General features: G+C 40.2%; 2 protein-coding genes across 2 annotated transcripts; both read right to left on the bottom strand.

Annotated features, from left to right (window-relative positions):
* Positions 1–592: 592 nt before the first annotated feature.
* drd1a (dopamine receptor D1a) lies at positions 593–6,507 on the bottom strand. Its single transcript, XM_044206354.1, has 2 exons — positions 5,319–6,507; positions 593–4,995 (listed from the first exon to the last, which is right to left on the bottom strand). Exon 2 carries the CDS (start codon positions 4,621–4,623, stop codon positions 3,514–3,516), a length of 1,110 nt encoding a protein of 369 aa, XP_044062289.1. The 5' UTR covers positions 4,624–4,995; positions 5,319–6,507; the 3' UTR covers positions 593–3,513.
* A 10,288-nt stretch (positions 6,508–16,795) lies between these two features.
* Positions 16,796–20,896, bottom strand: nek12 (NIMA-related kinase 12). Its single transcript, XM_044206353.1, has 2 exons — positions 19,301–20,896; positions 16,796–17,968 (listed from the first exon to the last, which is right to left on the bottom strand). The coding sequence occupies exons 1-2, from the start codon at positions 20,484–20,486 to the stop codon at positions 17,769–17,771; spliced, it is 1,386 nt and encodes a 461-aa protein (XP_044062288.1). The 5' UTR covers positions 20,487–20,896; the 3' UTR covers positions 16,796–17,768.
* Positions 20,897–22,770: the final 1,874 nt, after the last annotated feature.

Here is a 22,770-nt window from a genome sequence, read left to right as displayed (position 1 = left end):
TCAGACTCGCAAAACAAAATCCATCACACGTCCTTGTGGCTGCTCTGCTCTCCCTCCACACTTCAGCTACTTTGATCCCCCTCTCACTCCCATTCAAGCATCTGAATAAATTAGAACGGGTAAGTTCTCGCGACAGCTGCATCCGTAATATACAAAGTTACTGAACCAGTGAAAACTAATATTTACAAACACCTACATCTCCTCATCACAGCTGTGACCCAAAATTCGTGTTTAGTGGCTAGATATTGTTTCAACAGTTTGGCCAATGATTTGAGGGTGAAAAACGACTTTAGTGCGATGAATGAAAGAAACAAAGCCAACAGTGGGGATAAAGAGGTGCCAGAGTGGTTGCTCTACTTTATTATTCCAGGCTATTCATGACTCCAGATTGGGCCTTTCACTTTGCTAATGATGGCAATACATCACCAGACACATGAACACCAGAGTTATGCGAGAGTGACATTTTGGATGTGAGACACAGCTAGTCCCGTTAAGTTTTACCCTTTAGACTCTGGTGTGAAATATGCTTCAGGATGTTTGATCTGTGCAGGTCAAAGCTGTACAGCTGATCACGCATACACCACACAGCAGATTTCACGAAAATGGACAAATACACTTTTATTAAGTTGTGTTTCTTCTGATGGGTTATACTGTTATGAATGTAACATAACAACATGTATTCATTGGTCAGACCTCTATAACAACTGCATATTCTAAAGAGATCGAGCCAAGTACAAACACCTACAGCTTTTGTTTGTGTCGAGAATGCTCCCTGTAACTAACTGATGAAGCAAGTTAGCACATAAAAAATAAATACAGTACACCAAATCAGAGGTAACTGTTGATGATGATGGCAATGCAACCTGTTCTTCATATTCCACCATGCAATTCTTCACTTTATAGACATATTCCTGGGTCTTATTTCATAGTTTTGGCCATAATTTCTATCAGTCATGATAAAATTGTACTCACCGAGATAAAGGATTAGCTTGACATTTTGGGAAATAAGCATATTCGCTTTCTTGCCAAAAGTTAGATGAGAAGATTGATACCACGCTCAAATCTGTGCATTAAATATGAAGCTACTGCCAGGAGCTGGTTAGCTTAGCTTAGCATAAAGACTGGAAGCAGGGGGAAACTGTTAGCCTGGCTCTGTCCAAAAGTCAAAAAAAAAAAAGAAAAGAAAAAGGCGCATCAGCACCTCTAAAGCTCATTAATTTACTCATTGTTTCTTATTTGGTTGATCCGAAGTGTGAAAACAACAAGTTGTGGTTTTACACAGGTCGTGTGGGACTATTTCTTGACCGGGCGCAGTGACTTCCTGAAGTCTTGTTGTGAGGAGTCTTGTTGTGTCACTGTGAGGTTGCCAGGCTCTCCATGAAGTCAGGCAAGAAAGCTAATTGTCATACTTCCCAAATTATACTGTAGAACTATTTCTTTAACTGCTGAGCTCTTGCAACATGGTGACATCACTGATGTCTCTCTGACGAGACAACAGATACAGGCAGTCAAACAAACCTTCAGTTTAGCCAGGCTTTTATGGAAGAGAAAACGAAGGCAAACCGTAAAAATTATTACACAAACTGTCCATTGTAAACACCCATCACAGTTTACAGACTGACTTCCTTGTTCAACTATGACATACCAAACCTACTTTAGTTGCTACTACTGTTGAGGATTGCTACCGTCCAAAAATAGGAAATTATAAAAAATTTGATCTGTTATTATTTGTTTGAAATCAAAATTCACAGTGTGTAAGCGCAACTGGCTGTGCCTTGTCCTCCAATGGGGGGCATTCATAAAATGCACTGACCATCCAATCAATTGCACACGGATAATGTAGAAAACAAGCAAACTGCATTGTGAGGAAGCCTTTTGGATTTGGAAAATCATGGGCAAGGCTGTGTCCTGATTTTGTGAAATGCAACTGTATTACAGGAACGTTAGCTTGTCACTCAAGTGAGGCAGCAGAGGCATCGAATGAACGGTTTATTTTACAACATGGTTTAGGATAAGGTTATGTGTTTTCGAATGAATTCAAATGCATTATGTGTTAGTTCTTATTCTTATTATTCTTATTCTAACTTTTTTCTTTCTAAATTTTTTGAAAGAGTGATAGCCCTAGTGCATGGCACACAGTTTTCTTGTGTTCACTTTTGGTTTTTCTCCAAATAAAGTGGTATCAATAACCTGGCTACACTGTGGGTTGGTTTACAACTGGTCTGATCGTCTGGCTGCTCGTGTTTCTTGCTCTGTCGGATTTCATTGTGGTGATGTCAGTGTTCCAAGATGTCGGCAATTACTTTAGTGAGTACGATGCTATCATAGCCGATTATACGAATGATAGCCAGACCTATAAAAATAAGTCCCAAATTGTTATAAACCAAGATTATCCTTTAATAATTCACTTTAAATAGCAAATTAAAACTGATTTACCTAAACATAATTCAGTCAATTACAATTCTGTATCGGCCTCTGAATAAGCACAATAGTCAAAGACACCACAAGTCAAGCAAAACCTTTGTTTAGGTCTTTGCCTTTTTCTTTAAAGAGGTCATCAGCTGTTGTTTATGAAAAATACAGGACACACAAAGTGATATGAGACACTCATCCATAAAACACTTTTAAGCAGTGAAGCAAATAATTTATGAGGTGTCTGTTGAGTAAATTTGGTTTAAAGTTGTAAGGATTTGACATTTGAATGAGATATAAATAACAATTCTGATCCAGTGTGACCTGCACCCAAGCTGCCTTTTTCATGTCTGTATACCTTAATTTAAATTCAGATCACAAGTGTCAAGGGTCCATTTCTCAGAACATTAATGGATCAAGCCAGATGTAAAATCAAATCTATTTTCATTCTTGCTTTAATATTAAGTCGCATGAGGATGTACTTTGCCTACATGTTCATCTACTGTATGTAGAAACATGATTTGGTTTGATGCGTTACTGCTGGAATCCTTGCAGAGCACTGGAAGTTAACGTAATTAGTAACTATTTCTATCATGTAATTTGTTGTAGTGTGCATGCTGGGCACTGCATTTACACTGTATTTGGAGGAGCTTGTTTTGACAGTGTTTGTGTTTGGGTACGTGTGTGTGATGGTATTGAAGAGAGCAGTGTCCGACAGCATTAGAGTGTGTGCTGCCCATTCATGGGATTATCTATCCCCAGGGGCGTGTCAGCACCGCTGCGCTCCCAGCTCCCTGGCCCAACAGCCGAGAGTCTTAATCTCAATCCCCAAATCCCCTCTCCTCTTTCAGGAGCTTCTTCCATTTGAAGACAGTGTAGCGACCACGGTGAGCACGGCAAGCTCACTCTGACATTCTGCACACAGACGGGCCACTCGCCTAATGCAAACACGGGTACATGTAGGGTCACTGTATCCTTCAGTCACACTAAGAGTCAGCACAGAGAGCAGCGTCCTCGTTTGAAGCCGATCAGACCGGCCTCTACAGGAACGCTCTGACTCTTAGCAGTAAGGATGAGTCAGTGCTGAGAGAGAGTCATGAGTCATTTCTTGTTTAGACTGACCGTCTCTATGTTGTGGCCTCCTGGATACAGTCTGTGGCAGCCCAGCAGGATGGAGAAGGCCTTGCGGAAATCTGCATTAAAGGCATAGATGATGGGGTTGAGGGAGGAATTAGCCCAGCCGAACCACACGAACACGTCAAACGTGGTGGGGCTGATGCAGGGGAAAGCCTCCCCTCCGCTCGACTGTTCACAGAAGGGCACCATGCAGTTGAGGATAAAGAATGGGAGCCAGCAGCACACAAACACCCCCATGATCACCGACAGCGTCTTCAGCACCTTGGTCTCCCTCTTGAACGTCATTTTGAAAGAGCTCTCAGACTCTGCGATGCTGGAGCCTCCGCCCATACTGTCGTGTCTGTTCTTGGCACTTTCGGCCGCTCGCTCCAGGGCAGAGATCCTCCTGATTTGTCTGTGGGCGATGCGGTAGATCTGGGTGTAGGTGGCCACCATGATGGCCACAGGGATGTAAAAGCTTATAAGAGAGGTGGAGATGGCGTAAGTCCTGTTCAGGCTCGAGTCACAGTTCTCTGGGCTGCGGTAAGACGTGGCATTTAAACCTGAAGATCCAGGAATAGGCGTGTAAGATTTAGTTTGGGCCTTGTGCCAGTTGAGCTGCACCGGGATGAAGGAAATGAGCACAGACAGCGTCCAGGCCACACTGATCATCACATAGGCCACTCTGGGTGTCATCTTCCTCTCATAGCGAAAGGGGCTGGAGATGGCCCAGTAGCGGTCCAAGCTTATCACACAAAGGTTCAAAATGGACGCCGTGGAGCACATGATGTCAAAAGCCACCCAGGTGTCACAGAAGGAGCCGAACGGCCAGAACCCGGCGATCTCTGTCACTGCCTTCCACGGCATCACCAAGATGGCGACCAAGAGGTCTGACACGGCCAGTGAGATCACAAAAAAGTTGGTCACTTTGGAGCGCAGATGTCGAAACTTGGTGACGGCAGCACAAACAAGAGTGTTTCCCAGCAAGGTGGTGAGGATGAGCAGCGAGAGGAAACAGCCAGTCAGGACGCGGCTCGATGGAGCCTCATCCAAAAACCCATTGTCGATGACAGTTGTGAAGTTCATGAGATCCATCCCTGAACATGTGCGGGTTGGGGAGTGTTCATTTAAGTCATACTGAAGAGCCGTGCTACATTATATCCACAGGATTAGAATCTAGGAAGCTCCTGTGCTCCAGCCTTGCAAAAAATCTCCATCATTGTATCATCTGATAAAAGATGAAGGATGAGAAGTTTGAGGCAAACCCTCTCTGGGCTGGACATTTGCCTCCTGACTTTGTAAATTAGATCTGACATAATTTGAGCTGCAGTGCTGAAGAGGTAGTAGTAACAAAATTCCTCGGTGTAATGACTGTGGTCATGAGCTCTTCTGTCTGCCCTGTTTGTGGGTCCCAAACGGTTTTAATTTTAGAAATCCTCTGTCTGCTTATTTAAGTCATCAGCAGCCCTGTGGATTAAAGAAATAAATTATATAATATTGGATAAATGCATATTAATTTAGATAACAGTTCTTCTCATAAAAATGCAACATTGGTTAAAATACTATCTTTATTTTGGTGTCTTGTGTATGTAAGCTCTGACTATATGTACTTGTGTATGACATTATATTGTGTATTGCCAATGATTTCAAAGAGCATACTCTATAGGTTACAACTGTCAGAGCAGAATTTCCACATGAGCGCATTGTAATTATTAAGGCATGACTAATCAAGAGTCACACCTTCCTACCCAAAAATGTATTTTGAATTGAATCTCAATCATCACACCCACCTCTGATTCACAGAGTCGCGGTCAGCAGCAGCTTGATTTTATATTTCAAAATAAATGTCCCATCGCTTCTGCAAGAACTTCACAGCGTAAAGTCGATCCAAAAGGGCATCCAGTCTCCATGTCCGACTAAAACATGCCAAAGAACAGTTCGATTATATCTTCGATGGGCTCCACATCGCAGACAGTTGTTCGCGAATAAATAACACACACAACAGTGTTCAGATGTCTCTCAGCCATCAGCGCTCTCGCTGCGTCCTCCTGCAGCCTCAGCGCGCGTCTGCGGCCAAATCCCGGAGACTGCGCTCCGGCGCTCTGACGTCCCATCCAAGAGAAAGTGAAGTAGGAATAAAAGCATGCGACGGTGACCTTTTGACGACCGACCCCGCTATGCTGCCTAATGGACAGTACAGCAGGTAACACCTGTCTCATCTGCAGAGTTTAGAGGTTTAAAACTCCATAGTGCCGATTAAACCCAACTGTTATCAGCAGCGCTTTCTCTTAATTTCAGCCAGTTAAATCTGCACCGTGGTGTAGTTTAATTAAAGTAAGATGTGGGTTATAAAACTGAATCAGGACAAGGGCCAAACATGCAGGGGCAGTGGGTCGCTGAGGCCACCTAACGGAGAAAGAGAACAGTTGCGTGTCAAGCTGGAGGGACATAAACCCCCATGTGAAGGATTTTCCTTCTGCGCAGGACTTTAATGAATGAAATATAGATTTTATGAAAGACAGGTTGATGCCCAGACAGAAGATTAGATCGGAAACTCACATTCTTCATCCACCCGTGTCAAGAGTTTTCATGTGGAGACCAATGTCACCTTCAGCCTTAGTCATCATTTCTGTCTGCTCTGACCGATAAATCGTGCACTGCTTGTAAAACTCCTGCAGCCAGTATACCCGTAGTTGTTTTATTCAGTTCAAGCTGGTATCTTGCACGCAGAGCATAGTGGGATGCAGAAACAATCATGACATACCAGCTGTCACCTTACAGTGATGTAAGTACTTCTGACAGGAGGAAAATAAACTGCTTTAACCCCTTTCCATCGCAAACATCCAGACGTTTAATAGATGGGTTAAAGCCATGAGACTGTAAATAAGCGAATATAATAAGAAAATATGAAAAAGCATAGACCTACTGTATGTTGCCCAAAATAATTTCCCTTCTGCCATTTCCTTTACCATCTGTCACTCTGTCCTGTAATCCATAATCCAAAGTATACAACAACAAACTACTCTGACTGTAAACATTTGTAATATAATAATAGGGAATATTTCATTATTAGATTATGACAAAGAAGTAATGCCAAAGTGATTTTTGGTTTTTATGGTTTCAATATTCAAGATGTCAATTTTGCTTTTCAAGTAGGCTATTGATTTATTTATTTTTTAACAAAGAAATAAAGGACACAATTTGTCGATTAATCTCTAAGTAACTATTTTGATCATCAATTAGGCTAATATTCAAGTTTAATATTTCATTTTTAAGGGATTTTTCAAGCAAAAATGGAAAACATTCTCTCAGAGTTCTGCTTCTCAAATGTGAGCGCTTCTCAATTTTTTTGTCATATGGATCATTGTCAGATAATACACCTTGGTCTCTTGGAAATAATACTGTACATTTTTCATTGTTTTCTGACGTAAAAAATATTGAAAACCTATGTCCAGGAAAGCCAAGACAATACAATTCTATGCTTTTTCTTAAAAAGTGTATTGAGCACCAGAAAACTCAACACTCCGACATTAACAGGAAGACGGGGACAGACAGGGATGTTGTAGTCTGCTGAGAAAACTACCAGAGAGGTCAGTGATTATACACAGGAAACCTTTATAGGAATATAATCGATACCACGTTTCATATTTGTCCATTCAACATGAGGCTACGGCCAGATAGCTTAGCTTAGCATTGCACAAAGGCTGGAAACGAGGAAACAGCTTGCCTGGCTCTGTCAAAAGCCCACAAATTAACACATCATATCTTATTTGTTTAATCAATACAAAAACCAAGGTTTAAAAACAACAATTTGCGTTTTTATGAGTATTTATGTGCTATGTGAATATTTCTTGGCCAGGAGCAGTCACTTAACACAACACCCCCCCGTAAAACCACAGCTTTGTTTTTTGTACTCACTTGCTTAGTGAGCTTTAGAGGTGCTGGTATGTGGATTTTCTTAGATTCGGACAGAGCCAGGCTAGCTTTTTCCCCCTGTTTCCAGTCTTTATGCTAAGCTAAGCTAACAGGCTGCTGGCTGTAGCCTTGAATTGAACGGACAAACATGAGAGTGTTGCCGATCTTCTCCTCTAACTCTCGGGGCAAGAAAGCGAATACACGCATTTCCACAATTGGTGACTTAGTAAAATATCAGTGTCCTTTTTCCTCTGTTTATTATGATTGTATGTTTATTGTTGTCATTCCATACATGCTTTATTCTTTCATAAAATGGATGGTATGTTCGTGCTGTCTTGCCTGGAGGACATCAAAGACACAGCAGCCGGGCAGAGTCGAGAGTTCAAAGGTCAGAGGTGAGACTAGGGTAGACAGGCAAGCCGAGGTGCATTGTGGGCATTACTTCAGAGCGTCTCTCTCCACCTGCCTTCTGCTCTGCTGCTTTTCTGTGTTCAAAGGTGCAGCTGCTGCTCCTCTAACTCATGACCCACGCAGTTCAAAGGCTTTCATACCACACAGAGGCTGCTGCTGCATATAATGTGAGTTAGGGTTCCTCAAACATGCTGATTGTCAATCTTACTTTTCTAACAATGTAATGAGTCACTAAGTAATTTGCTCTCTTCAGACACTAACATGTGACTAAGAAGACAAAGGCAAACCACAACTGCAGATGGTTTTCAGATAATCTGCCAGTGCTCTCATGGAGGCTTGGACCTATACGGCTTTAAATTCTCTAAGATCTCCTGTTCAAGTCATGACAAAACTCTGTTTTTAGTTTGATGTGTGGTGACGGGTACCCAGCCACCCGCAAAGCACACAAGTGCTATAAGTGAGACAGCTGAGAGAAAAACGGGCTGTTTTAGAAACCTCAACCTTCTCTCTGCGCTGCTGCGTGTTTATGTTTGAGTGCATGTATGAATAGCCAGCCCTGCATGTTTATCAGTCATGCATATCTGTGCAGGTTCATAGGTTCAGGTCTATATGCGTTTTTGTGTGCTGGCATGCAAAGGTGTCAACTCTTCATGCTCTCCAGATGGTTAGAAGAGATAAGAGAGACAGTGATTCACTTTAGCTCTCTCTTACTCTGTCTGCCTGTTTCTTTTTCTCTTCTGTCATGCTTTCACAGCACACTTTACACTTTTGTGTCAAATCCCCCTCAAGATTGAGTGTTTTGCTGACATGAAGAGAAAATAGTACTTCACTTTTGACTTTTGTGTGTGTGTTGCACACAGTTAGTAGATGTCTTCTTATTTGACTTATTTGATAAAATTGTGTGAGAATTTATACAGGGTGAATTCAATCTTTTGGCATCCAAATAGTGTAACATTGTCTCTTTAAACATAGCAGCAGGATTTACAAATACTCAGTGATAGCAAATTAAGAAAGTAGTTGATTTATTTGACAACAGCAGCACAATATTTTCTGACTGAAATAATGTTTTTCACATTGTGAATATTACTTTGCGCCGTCCAGCCGGCTGAATACATCATATGAAAAGTCTGCATATAAATAAAAAAATAAATACATTGTGAAATAAATAGACATAAATAATACTCATAAATACATAAATACCATTTTTGAAAAATTCTGAATTCAAAACTGCTTAAAAATGGATATCTAACACATTCACTGGTCATGGCTCTAATTTCATTTTATGTGGAAATTTTAACTGAAAATAACTCTAATCAGGAACAATTGAAGCGGTCCTGCATAAAACTGAAAACAAACTAGAATATTCTTCACAAAGAGTTGTTCACTTTCTTGAGGAAATTAGCGTACTGCCTAAATGGCGGTAGTCGGATTGTCTTCATTTGGCAAACGTTAATCTGGAAGAGGAACAGAGAGGGTTCGGGATTATGTTTCATCATGATAGCCACTACTGATGCAGCAAGTAAACAGTAAGAACTCAATATTTGTCAAGAAATCCTATTTTTGTTGGCTAACCTCTTTAAATGGTCCCAGAGCCTGCAGGTTGGCCTGAAGTTGTTGGATAATATGCGTGCTGTTTTCATGTATCGTCATATTGTTAAGAAGAAGTTTCAGCTCTGTGATGAAGCCACCCATACAGGAAGACTGTCATGGAAAAATGACATGGCCTAGTCAGGCTATTGCAAATAAAATGCATGTGTCATGAACTAAACTCAACATAACAAGAAGAGCAACAAAGCTTGGTCTAGACCATTCAGAGTGCAGATGGTGAAAAGATGCAATACTTACTGCATTTGTGTGCTTAGTCAGCAATGGCACGCGCACCGTGGTCATCTATAGGGACAGAACATTTATTTGATGTATTAAGCACATTATGACATTTACATTCAGAGTGAAGTGTTTGACAGTAGACACATGACGGTGTTGCCATGGTACCCTTCAAGTGTTAAATGAAATAAGGCGTGATAATACCAATGCATTATACTTACAGATGTGAAATTGACTTTTTTTTCGGAGTAGCATTTCTTGAGATTTTCCAGTCCAGTTATCATCTCGGTGTGCACTTTCATGTTTGACTTAACACTGTAGCAGAGATGCAGCAGGACAACAAGGGCGAACATGTACTTCATCATACTGCAGTGTTGTCTCTCTCTATTCCTCAGCAGCTACTCTTTGTTGTCTTAAGAGTGAGTACTGATGTGATCAGTCTTGCCCATTCTTTTTATATACAGAAGTCAGTGAGGAAAAGGAAGTCTCTGATGTCAGCGTTATACACCTTCCTGGAAATACAAATGATCACTCAATGCTTTATGCACTGTAATGTGCAAGTGGTGCATTTTAATAGTTGGCATACATTATTTTTAAAATCTCTGATCTTAAATCAAAATATTAACAAACCACCGCTGACTATCTTCCACCAGAATTAGAAAAGTTATTTCATCACCTCTGTTATAAATGAACACCAACATTCTTGTTTCACTGCATTCAGGACTCATATAAGGAGTTAATTACCTTAGATGAATGTCTTGTTAAGAATGTCTTAATGCTTGTCTAGAAATAAAGAAAGCACAATATTTAGGAATTGTGTGTACAAATGCAAATAGAAGAGGCCTCCAATATTTACATATAATATGTTTTGAGCTGTAAATTGCAATGTATCGAATACAATAGCCACAAATGGTGACATTTTGAAGTGTATAAATTTCAATTTTGAGGTTAGGTTTAGCAGTATCTTGCTGTGTTATATTGTATGGTACAGTACATTTCCTGTCAATATATAAAACACAATATAACACAGTTTCCTTTGTTATATTATACTGCAGGATATTTCTGTCATTTTGTCCAGGACTGGACAACATACAACTTCTCCGACTGAAAAACTGAACATTATCCTCTTTGCAGCTATTGCACATGGTCCAGAGGTAATGCAGTTTATCTATAAATATTCAGTGAGAAGTTGCATTCTTTTTTGTCATCTGGACCCACCAGTTAAAAGCTTTATTTTTCTTAAAAATAGACTGTGGCAAACATGTTTGCTGACGCCATATTAAGAACTGGTCAGTAACCTCATGATCTGTTGAAATCTCTCAAAATGTTGCTATATTCCAAACTTACTCTCATTCACTAGTTAGAGCTGGAGGTGATCCAATTAGGAAAATACTGTGAGATCTTACTGCAAATATTATAAATGTACCACATTTTATGGATAACATCTACACATTAACCAGTAAACCAATTTAAACCGAACCCACTACTACAACTGTTAGAAATTAACACGGGTGAACTGGTGTGTCTTTGACCAGAGGAAGCTTGCAAAATGTAACACGCTCTCATAAGTATAAGGAAGTACGTTCTTGAAGATTAAAATAAACTGAGATGGGCTCCTCTTCTCTTTTTTTTCTTCTCCCCACCTCTCAAAACCCAAAACCCCTTACACCTCAGTTTCAGTCACAAAAAAATTGTAATTAGGTTTCAGACTACAGTGTAATTATTAACTGTGTGATGTCATAGTTTCTGTTTTACTTTTCCCATGTCCAGTGGATGAGTTACACTGGTGACTCATGCCAGTATGTGATATATGATAAGTTCTTGTTTATCTTAACAACAGATTTGCTAAAGAGTGGGTGGGGGAAAGAGGCATGTGGGGAGATCCCCCGTACAGACTGCGCCTGCTGATGGCATGCACCGTACAGATAACGTTGTCACAGTTTCACTGGGAAGTCCTACGGAACATGAAAACATGTTTGATGTCTGATTGTGTCATTAATAATGTGAATTTATTTAATAATCTGGGTTGATTTTTTAAAAATGTGCAGCATGCATCAAGACTTCCTGTAAACATGTCTGGTGTTTCATGTTAATGTATTACACTGTATATATTTGCACATCTTGTGCATAATCAGCTCAACATCAAGATAAATGTAGCAGTGGAAATGAGATAATGGAACCGCAATATGTATGATGAATGTCGTATATGTATTGTCACAGCACAAGTAGTACTGGAATACTGGATTTTTGTTATGCCTGGTGAAATTAATTAACACTAAACCTTGACACTATACCAGCTACTTACAGACCAACATATACTTAGTGCCACTGATTACCGACTCCAAAGAAAAGATGCATGCCTCATCTGAGCCCGGGTCCTGCATCCTCTTGCATTGCCAACTTTGCACTCACTGCTCACAGCAAGATGCTTGTTTCAGTTCATTTACTTGAAGGCGAAGTGAAAAGCCTATCCTCATAGGGAGGGGCGAGACGCGATAATCATTCAAATGGGGATAATGGCCGCAGGCTTTCGGACAATCTGTCCTTGAAGGCATTCATTGGTTTGCACTGGTTTGTACATACAATGACAGAAGTAATTGTGTGAAGAATGAAAAGAAAAGTTGAGAGATAACTTCAAATCCTGCTGACTTTCTCATCTCCCCACACTTGACCAATCGCTACGTGAAGTAGGCGGGATTGTCGGATTGTCGTTTTTGGAAAGGTGCCGAAATTGTTGCAGCCCCCCAAATTTCATGTCGGAAAAGTGTGAAGTGCGGTGGGAAGGGGTTTTAGACGCTGTTCTGAGAAACACTACAGGTGAAGCATACAGATACCTTTATGGCGGCGAAGTTGGAAACAAAACACTGATAAAACCTACACATGCCCAAGTAAGCTGCCACATGAGCTGTGTTCGGGCACGGGGAGCAGGGAAGTCAACATTAGCTTGAACCCACAGCCCACCTGGTATCCAAATACATCGTTTTATCCTTTTCAAACTCACATTTTGGTCAGTTGTAAACTGACATTGATGTTGTTTAAGGGAGTTATCATGGACATCTTGAAACACTGTGGAGTAGGTAGCAATCAAACCTTCTATACTGTATCCTGCCTCTGGTTATCCTGCAAATAATCAAGATTTTCAGCTTGAGTATTGTACAGCTTGGCGTTCCTAATGTCTGGGATAGAATAACCAGAATCAACGTTCTTAAAACCAATTTAGTAAAAAAAAATGACAACCATGTGACAATGATAATAATTTTCTATAGAAAATGAGCCTTTCTATGTTTATTTATACATATATAAACTACTTGTACACAGAGTTGCACTTCCCTGTAGTGTTTTAGTGCTTTTTTTAGCCATGCTAGCGAGATGACTCTATGGGTGGCAATAGCCAACAGCTGTTGGATGGATTGCCGTGAAATTTGGTACACACATTCATGTCCCCCTCAGGCTGAATTGAAACAGCTTTAGTGATTACCTGACTTTTCATCTAGTGACATCATCAGGTCAATTTTTTTTATCCATTTGCCATCGCATTGGTAGCATGGGATAGGATGTATAATAAGACCTGGATATGGCGCCACCGTTCAGCCTTGCTTCCAATTTTTTCCAGTGGCCACTCGTAGTATTGCAACAAAAAATTCCCCTGCGGCCCAAAAAGCATTTTCCACATCGGCCACCATCATAAAAGAGACATCTGTAAAACTGTTGACAGGACACCTCAAACTGCAAACAAGGTCAATTATTTTTTACTTCTCTCTGTTACTATTTGTTGCCACCATGTCACACGGGTATCACAATGTTGCATATGATCCTAATTACTGTGTATTGTGAAAACAGGCTAAGCAAGTTTGATCTTATAAAGAGACACAACACAGATGTTGGCAGGCTGTGACAAATTAATTAAATGTATTGACCTGAACAATTTGTAAGTGACAGGTGAAACCCAATGTTATATATGTTCATAGTTTACATTCATTTCCTAAACCACAATGTTTTCCCATATTTGGGTCCAGACCCTCAAGAAAAGTTCCATGATTTACCCAGAGGATTAGCTCATTGGTTAAATTGGTATTCACTTCCTGAAAGTAGACCAAATTAGATGAGGATGACTGAAACTTTAGACTAAGACTAAGTGAAAGTCCAAAGGCTGTCAGTTGAATGAAGTAAATAAAAAGGAGTACAATTTTCTTGTGCAATCTTGGGAGTTACATACACAAAATGCAGTCTCATTTAATGTAATTTCCAAACTTCCAAAGTGCTGTGAATTAACCAGAGTTTGACCTTTCCTAGCGTTAAACAAGAGTGAATAATCCAAATGAGTTGAAATGAAGTTCATTTGAGTGCTGCTGTGGTGAAAAGAGCAATAATCCAAATAGAAGCACCAGTTTGATTTGAACTTTAACCAATTTCTAAAAATATAAGTAATCTCCTAAATGTTGCCTGCAGTATCTTTTTAGATCTTTGTGGAGCTGCAACTTTGTGACTCATACTGTAGTAAAGTGGTGAAGCAGTTGCAACCTTTTGCAGCTGTCATGGAAGTTAGTGTGGTGCTTTTGTCTTTAACACCATCAGTTGATTAAGATTCAGATGAGTGTGCAGGTGTCAATTTGAGGAGGACTGAGGGGAACATCAGTGTTCTTCTGCGCACAACAGGGGAATCTGCACAGAGGGGAATTAGCAACAGAAAAATGGCAGAAAGAACCTACCACATTTGGCCTGCAGTCACAATTCCCAAAGTCCACAACTTATTCTTAACTCAAATATGCCCATGTAAGTGCTGTTTGCTTTGACAGTGATGTTAAGTTAACAAGTGTTGATTAGAGGGTTGATAAAGCTGGCAGCTCAAAAGAATCAGCGTTACATTAATAGTTATGGATTACAGATTATGAGACAATCAGCCCCCTGGGAAGTGATGCCTCAAAGGCCCCCTGTCCTATGTCACGTATCTGTTTTCATTTAAAACCAGATGTGTTTTATTTTGCTGCCTTTGTTAAGCACTTTGTAACATGGATTTTGAAAAGTGCTCTATAAACACAGATTTTTATTATTATTATTATTATTATTATTGTTGCATGGTTGCTCATATGGGAAACATTTCACCCATTTTGCACCTATGTGTTAGCCATTCACAAAGGAAAAAATTACCGTAGTTACCTTTGCAGTGATGTCTGCAGCTCATGGAAAAATGAATGTGTGTGTTTGATTTGTCAGACTGGGACCTGTATGTTTTATTGCTAGTAAATGTAATGTAGGTGGGTGAACTTGCGTCTGCTGACAAGGGCGGAAAAACTTTGGTCAACCCATGAGAGATCGTGTGTTGATAAATTGTGAATCTTACATTTCCGTTGAGACGCCATTTAACCATGAGCTTGGCACATTCAAAACTTAACTTGTCCCCATCATGACCAAATTTTAAATATACATTAAAAAAATGTGTTAATGGCAAAGCATGATTCTTGTAAAGTCTGCTTCACTCCTTACCTGTCAGCTGTGTTACTTGCTGACAATGACAAAGCGATAATCTACAGTACTTTCTGAAACAAATGAGCGTTTCAGCGTACCATTTTTATTCACGATAATCTCACTACAAGGTCATTTTAAGGATAACAATGTCAAAGGATGAACAGAGAAATAATGAAGGGAAGGAGCATACAAGAGTTAAAACTTTAAGTATATTATATAAGTGATGATACACAACGGGGTGTCCTTTTAGGGGTTAAGGGAGGCAGAAGCCGCATGGCGTATCCTCTGATGAGTTATTATTTTCTATATCAGAACACCTTGTATATGTATGAGTGTATCATTATACTAATATCATTGCCCCCCGTCATAGACAAAAGCTGTGTTCAAATTGTTTACCATTATTTAAAGCTTGCATATTTGTTCAGTTTAACCCATGGTTAGGTTTGAAAGTCATGAAGAAAAGTACTTAATAAGGAGTTCAAATTTTACTAGCCTGTACAGTGATAGATAACTATTTGCCTTTGAACAGGGACACACAAAAAAGGAAAATGTTTCAGCTTTTCAGAAAAAAACTAAAAAAAACCCATTTGTGTTACTGGTGCTAGTAGAACAGAGGCTAGCTGGGAAAAAAGGCAGAATATTAGTTAGTTAGTTGCATCTCTGTAACTTAGTCTGTTGCCAGTGAAGAGGCACAGCACATCACTGGCAACAGACTCCCGGGTCTATTCAGGATATCTTTCACCAGCGTTGCCTGCGGAAAGCACTCAGCATCACCAAGGACCACAGCCACCCAGCACGCAGACTGTTTCCCTTCTTACCGTCTGGCAGACGATTCAGGAGCATGGTTGCAAGTACTGCCAGACTTAAAGACAGTTTTTACCACCGGGTCATCAGGCTTCTCAACTCAATAGCCTAAATATTCCACAACGCATATCTGCTTACCTGCTATCTGCAAAATGCACTTCTAACCATGACTCCTGCTATTGTACCAGCACTGAAATATACCCATGTGCAATATTTCTGTATAGACTTGTCACTTTTACATTTCCACACAAATCCTCATTTTCATGTGTTATATTTTGTTATATTTGTTATATTTTATTTATCTCATTCCATTTTTTTAACTTTCTCCTCTCCTGTCTCTCCCCTGTCTGTCTGTGTGTGTGTGTGTGTGTGTGTGTGTGTGTGTGTGTGTGTGTGTGTGTGTGTGTGTGCATATGTGTCTCGAGGCATGGCTACTCCTCCTGTCTCTCTCCACTGGCTCCTGCCTCCACCGCCCCACCCTGTGGGGGTGCCCTTGAGCAACCCCCAACTGCTCAGGTGTGATTGTTTGTATTTGTGCAGAAAATCTTTGAAACATTAACAACTTTGCAGAATTGAGTTTTTCCTGTCATTAATTACTATTACTAACTATTTGTTCCAGTCACTTACCCATTACATCCCTAATAATCATAAATATCACTCAGACATGAATGGTGAAACATACAGAGAGACAGAGGGAGAAGTGCTAAGGAGGGCTAAGGAGAATGATCCACTGCTGATGAAATTTAAGGTGATAAAAACTAATGTTTTGCAGTAGTAGTTTTGTAGTTGTAGTTGCAGCAAATACACTACACTAAATTTTTAAAATAAAAATCTGTTACATGAATTATTCTGCTTACTTTGTGTTGGGGCAACAGAGTTTATTGCATCAGTAAAATACATTAAAAGGCTCAATGACAAAATCAGACAACTTACCATTAAAGCCTTGAATGAAGTGATCAAAAACAGCACTGTATTCACAATCCACAAAATATAAATGTGTCTTACTCTTGGTTTGTACCTTTCTTTTAGTTATTTTTGTGGTAAGTGACATATACCACATACTTCCTTTGAAGGCCTAGTTGCATGCAATAATTGTGCTTTTCTCTCATTTTGAAGCAAAGACAAACCCTGATGGAAAATAGACAAAAACACTGACAGATCAAACTTACAGTATGAAGTTTTAGGACATGTAAAAGATATGAAAAAAGTTGTGAATCCAAATTAAACATTTGGACCTTTTGGAACTTTTTGATAGTCATGATGTGAAATGTTATATGTAGTTTACAAGTTAGGAAAACTACTGCTATTTTTACAGAAAAATAAAGATAAAATATCATAGTGATCCTAGACATTGTACAAGTTTGTGTTGAACATAAAATTAAATTCCTATTTTATAAAATAATCTAGTCACAAATGCTGTATTCATCATTACCATCACTCCTTATGACGCTAATCAGGAACCTCATTCAGAAATATTCATGTCACTGAACAGCAGCACTGAGCAGGACTTCATTCATTCTCTCTAGCTCCACCAAGTGTTTTGAACATCATCTAGCAGTAAAACAACAACTTATTTCAGCCCTGCGACGTCTCTTGGTGTGTAGTAAATGTACTGGGAGGCAGCAGGTTCCCAAATGGTCAGCTTTCAGTTTAGCTTAAACTGCAGCAGCAGATGTTTTCTCAAACATAGAAAGCCTGATGTTGTCCTTTTTAAAAGCAGCTGCATGAAACACTTAACAAACACGGCACTTAACAGATATTTCACTGTTCCAGCTGTGAAGGTCCCTTTATTTCACATTGCGGTCCATTGCAATGTAAGGTTAGCCCTTTTCCTTCAATGCTTTCAGGGTGATAGTCAATCCTCCAGCATCACAGAGCTGAAACTCCTCCTCCTGTTCATCCTGTGGCTGCTGTGGAGCAGCAGTGTGAACTAAGGCTGCTTCGTCTTCATGTTCTTCTTCCACCTCGGCTTCCTCAAAGTCATCTGGATACTCAACTTGATCTAAGACATCAGGAGCCTCTGGAAAGAGAGAAAGAATATGTATATATATATATATATATATATATATATATATATATATATATATATATATATATATATACATATACATACACACATATATATATACACACATATATATATATATATATATATATATATATATATATATATATATATATATATATATACACATATACACACACATACATATATATATACATACATACATACATATATATATAGCTCGTATTGTAAATTTGTGTGTAAACTGAAGCAGAATGACTGCACATGTCCCATTGGTGGTGATGGCTCGCACCTTGATTTCTCTATATATCTGTATATTGTCAGATGTACAGTGTGTCAACCTAGAAAAGTTAAGAATGACAGTTTAATCCAGTTTCCAGTTAAACAATTCTACTGTATGGGAATCAGTGGTGGAAAGTACATTTACTCAAGTATATTTTTGAGGTGGTTGTACTTTACTTGAGTATTCCCATTTTATGCTACTTTATACTTCTACTCCACAACATTTCAGAGACCAATATTATTAATACTTAACTGCACTGCATTCATCTAACAGCTATAGTTACAAAACACTTTTTCAGATTAAGATTTGACATAAAAAACATTGGATACCCTTTTGAAATACAACACATTGTTAAAGATTAAACCAGCCACCCACTTGGTTTGTGACCTCTTACAAATAAACGTTGTCTACTTGCAGTGTCTTGTCATGTTTCAGATGTCTATGAATTGTTAGAAGTTCCACCAAAGAGGGATTTCCCCTCTAAACTTCTCAGATGGTTTCATTTTAATAATTGTTCAATACCCAAAGAGGTCACATCATCCAATATTTCACACACACCCAAAAAAAAACAAAGATTAGGAAAAAGGTCCTTAAAAAAAAAATACAAATGTGTGGAGCAGGACTTTGTTTTTCTTCTTTCCTCTCCCATGAATCATCTCAAGAGCCCCCAGATTTATCTTGTGACCTTTTGGAAGGGGTCCGAATCCTTGGTAGGGAACCCCTGGACTCAGAATTGCCTATCGTAGTTAAAACTAGCTCGACCTCGACCAGCTACGACAGTAACATTATACTTATGCACTGATGCATTAGCAATAATAATCTAATAATGTAACAGGCTATATAATAAAATAACACTCACATTTTTCTGCAGAATGAGTACTTTTACTTTTGGTACTTTAACTACATTTTGCTGATAATACTTTTACTAAAGTATGATTTTGAACGAAGGACTTGCATATTTGACTACTTAAGTAAAGGATCTGAGTGCTTCTTCCATCGCTGATAAGAAGATTTTTCGCTTTACATTTCCACCTCTACTTTACCAATAGGCTCAGCAGAATCGCTCCTCATTGGCGACCCTGAGTGTTCACTGTGCTCCTCAAGCGAGGACAAACTTTCATCTTCGTCAAAGTCCTCAGGGTAGTGGCAGTCGCAGTGGTTTTGTCCTCCAACACACGACGCATCGTGATCTTCCTCCTCCACATCACTGGATCTGGCCTCCATATTGTGTTCTTTCTCTTCCCATGAGTGGGACTGACTGAGAACATCTGGCAGTAGTGTGGCGTCAGTGTCTGATTCAGTCACAGGAACACATTCAGTCTCTGTGTGTTTGATAGACTCTAGGTGATCTTGCACATAGGCACTGCTAAGTATACAGGCAGCGCTTGGCCTGCTTTCTGGGTTGAGGCAGAGCGTCCTCTGGATCAAAGAGGAGATGTTGTCAGAGTAGACGTTAGGCACAGGATCGTACTCTCCTTTGGTGATCTTGTAGAACAGACTCAGGAGGTTTGTGGCTGCAAACGGAGGTCTGAGAGCACAGATCTCATACAGCAGACAGCCAAGAGCCCAGATATCAGACTTGGAGCTATATGGGACATCCTGGCAAAGCTCAGGACTGAGGTAGCTGGGTGTCCCAACACATGTGGAAGCCATATCAGCTGTGTTGGTCATCACTCTGGATATCCCAAAGTCCCCTAACTTCACCATGCCTTGCTTTGTCAGCAGTACATTTGAGGTTTTGATGTCCCTGTGTAGTATTTTAGCCGTGTGTATGTAATTTACAGCCATAGCGACCTGTACAAACCACCCCATCACTGTATCCTCTGTGAAAAACTCCTTTGGTTTCCTCTCTTTAACTTTATCATCTAATGTCCCACCATCACAGTAGTTCATCACAATGTAAATGAATCCATCTTCAGAGTTCACAAAGGCATCACTGCATTTTACTATGTGAGGGTGCTGCAGTCGCCTAATGATTTCAGCCTCTTGCAGAATTGCCCTCTGCTTTTCTGCTGTCCTCGTGTCCTCTACTTTGATCCTCTTCACTGCGTGCAGGCTCTTGCGCTTCGCGTGCCTCATCAGGAACACGTCTGCTGCTCCTCCCCTGCCCAAACACAAAACCTTCTCGTAGTCCTCCATGTTTGGTCTGGAGCCGACGAAAAAAGGTCTTTTTTTAAATAAGTAAAAAACAAAACACAGTGTGGAGGTAAGGAGCGAAGCTGTCAACATGCGTCACGGGGCGTTTGTGTTCAGTCTCGTAGCCTTAGTAACCATCTGACGCCGTGAAATTGGATAGGAGGATCATTTCCTGTTATTTATTGTTTTTTATCAGCAGCTTCACCTGTTTCAGAGTTCACACAGTTTTAGGGTTTTATGGTTATGATTATTTGATTTCTTTTTAAACCATCGTTCATGCATCGTTTCATTGTGGCCATGTTTTGACGTAGTATGCTGTTTTTTTAGATTGTGTATTGTTTGCTCTATTTATCATGTGTGCTTCTTGCGTGTTTTAATTACCCAGTAATAAGACGGTGTAGTCCCTTATTCGTCCAGGAGTGTTCTATAGTAGAAAAGGTTTCAGTCGTAGTCATCTGGACACTGTTTTCAGAATCAAGAAGTTTCGGCTCCCATCCGGAAGTCATTCTCAATTGTGAAAAAATGGGACGGGAACTAGAAATTTAAGATACTCTGTGTTACATAAGCCCTGCCTTCAGGAAGGAATCTGCCTGAGTATCTGTTGATTAGCTAGTTTCACCTGAAACTGACCTAGTAGTTTCCAAGATGGCCCAGTAATCAGGCCTATTGTTTTCTGGCTGCACCTCCCTCATCACTGTTAAGTGCCTGATTAGCATGTGATTGGCTGACCAAGGTGATAATACACTGTGATAGACTTTGGGCAGATTGAATCTCAGACCACCATTTCTGTTCAAAGAGGGGTTTTCTTTTTTTCACAAAAATGGCTTCTTTGACTCCTCTTTCAAACCAACTCTTCTCTCTACTTAGAATCTTCACCTCGCTGTCTTCAAATGTGTGGTTTGTAGCTTTTAGATGCAAATGCACGGCGCTCTGTAATCCTGAATTAGCGTGTCGTCTGTGCTGATAAAGTCTTTTGTGAAGTGGCTGTTTGGTATCACCTATGTACCGATCTTTGCAGTTTTCCTCACTGCATTGAATTGAGTAAACTACATTGCTCTGTTTTTGTGTGGGTAACCTGTCCTTAGGGTGAACGAGTTTCTGTCTTCAAGTGTTGCCTGGTTTAAAGAAAACAGGAACATCGTGCTGTCTAAAGATCCTTTGTAGTTTTTCAGACAGTCCAGATACATAAGGAATGGAGACACCGTTCCTTCTCGGTTCAGTTCCACTTTTGTCCTGTTTTTTGGCTCTTTTAACTTTGTTGATAGCCCAAGTAGGATAACCACAGGCTGAGAGTGCATTCTGGACATGCCTTTCCTCTTTCTTCTTACCCTCTGAGCCGGTGGGGACTTCTTGGGCTCTGTGTTGTAATGTCCGGATTACAGCCAGCTTGTGCTGTAATGGATGGTGTGAGTCAAAGAGCAAGTATTGATCCGTATGTGTTGGTTTCCTGTACACTTATATCTGGAGCTTTCCATCCTCTCCTCTGAGAGTAGAACAATCAAGAAAGACCAGGCTGTTCTCTTTGGCGTCCTCTCGTGTGAACTTGATGTTGGGGTCCACAGAATTGATGTGCTCTGAGAACGCTTCCAAGTCTTGTTTCTTGATCTTCACAAAGGTGTCATCCACGTAGCGGTACCAATGACTTGGTGGTGTGCCCGGGAACGAGGACAATGCCTTCTTCTCAAACTGTTCCATGTACAGGTTGGCCACGATGGGAGAGACCGGAGAGCCCACGGCACAGCCGTGAATCTGTCTGAAGAAGTGTCCCCGGAATTGGAAGTAGGTTGTGTAGGAAGTCAGATGTCTAATAGTTTGCAGATGTGTTCAGGTGTAAGCTTGGTCCTTTCCTGCAAGGTGGAGTCCTCACGCAGTCTTCTCCTCACCGCTGTCACTGCTTCTGAGGTCGGGATGCAGGTGAACAAGGACACAACATCATACGAAACCATTACGTCATCTGGGTCCAACTGGAGATGTTTCACTTTGTCCACAAATTTCTGTGTGTTTTCCACATGATGTTCTGTGTTCCCCACCAACGAAGCCAAGATTGTAGTCAAATGTTTGGCTACGTTGTATGTGATGTAATCTGTGCTACACACGATGGGTCTTAGTGGAACAATCTCTTTGTGAATTTTGGGACCAATTGCTACATCACCCAGTAATGTAGCATAATGTTGTCCTGTATAGCAGGCTGCATAACCTTTTTTATTTTATTTTTTTACACAAACATTAGTATTTTCCTCATGCTATATATTGTATGCTTCCGTGTTGCATGTTTAACTCACCAGGCCTACCTGGCAATTATAGCATAATGATATCCTATATGTTGCATATAATCTTTGCTGACATTAATAGGCCTATTTCCTATTATCGCTCTGCA

The sequence above is a fragment of the Siniperca chuatsi genome, linkage group LG8 (assembly GCF_020085105.1).
Source record: "Siniperca chuatsi isolate FFG_IHB_CAS linkage group LG8, ASM2008510v1, whole genome shotgun sequence".
In the NCBI taxonomy this organism is placed as follows: domain Eukaryota; kingdom Metazoa; phylum Chordata; class Actinopteri; order Centrarchiformes; family Sinipercidae; genus Siniperca; species Siniperca chuatsi.
Note: the sequence above shows the minus strand (reverse complement) of the source record. Positions and strands in the feature narration are given on the sequence as shown.

Bases quoted from the DNA above. Each gene is read 5' to 3' on its own strand.
- drd1a (XM_044206354.1), bottom strand. From the start codon at position 4,623: ATGGATCTCATGAACTTCACAACTGTCATCGACAATGGGTTTTTGGAT.
- nek12 (XM_044206353.1), bottom strand. From the start codon at position 20,486: ATGTTGACAGCTTCGCTCCTTACCTCCACACTGTGTTTTGTTTTTTAC. The intron at 17,969-19,300 runs GTAAAGTAGAGG...CTCTCTTTCCAG, and splicing joins CGATTCTGCTGAGCCTATTG to AGGCTCCTGATGTCTTAGAT.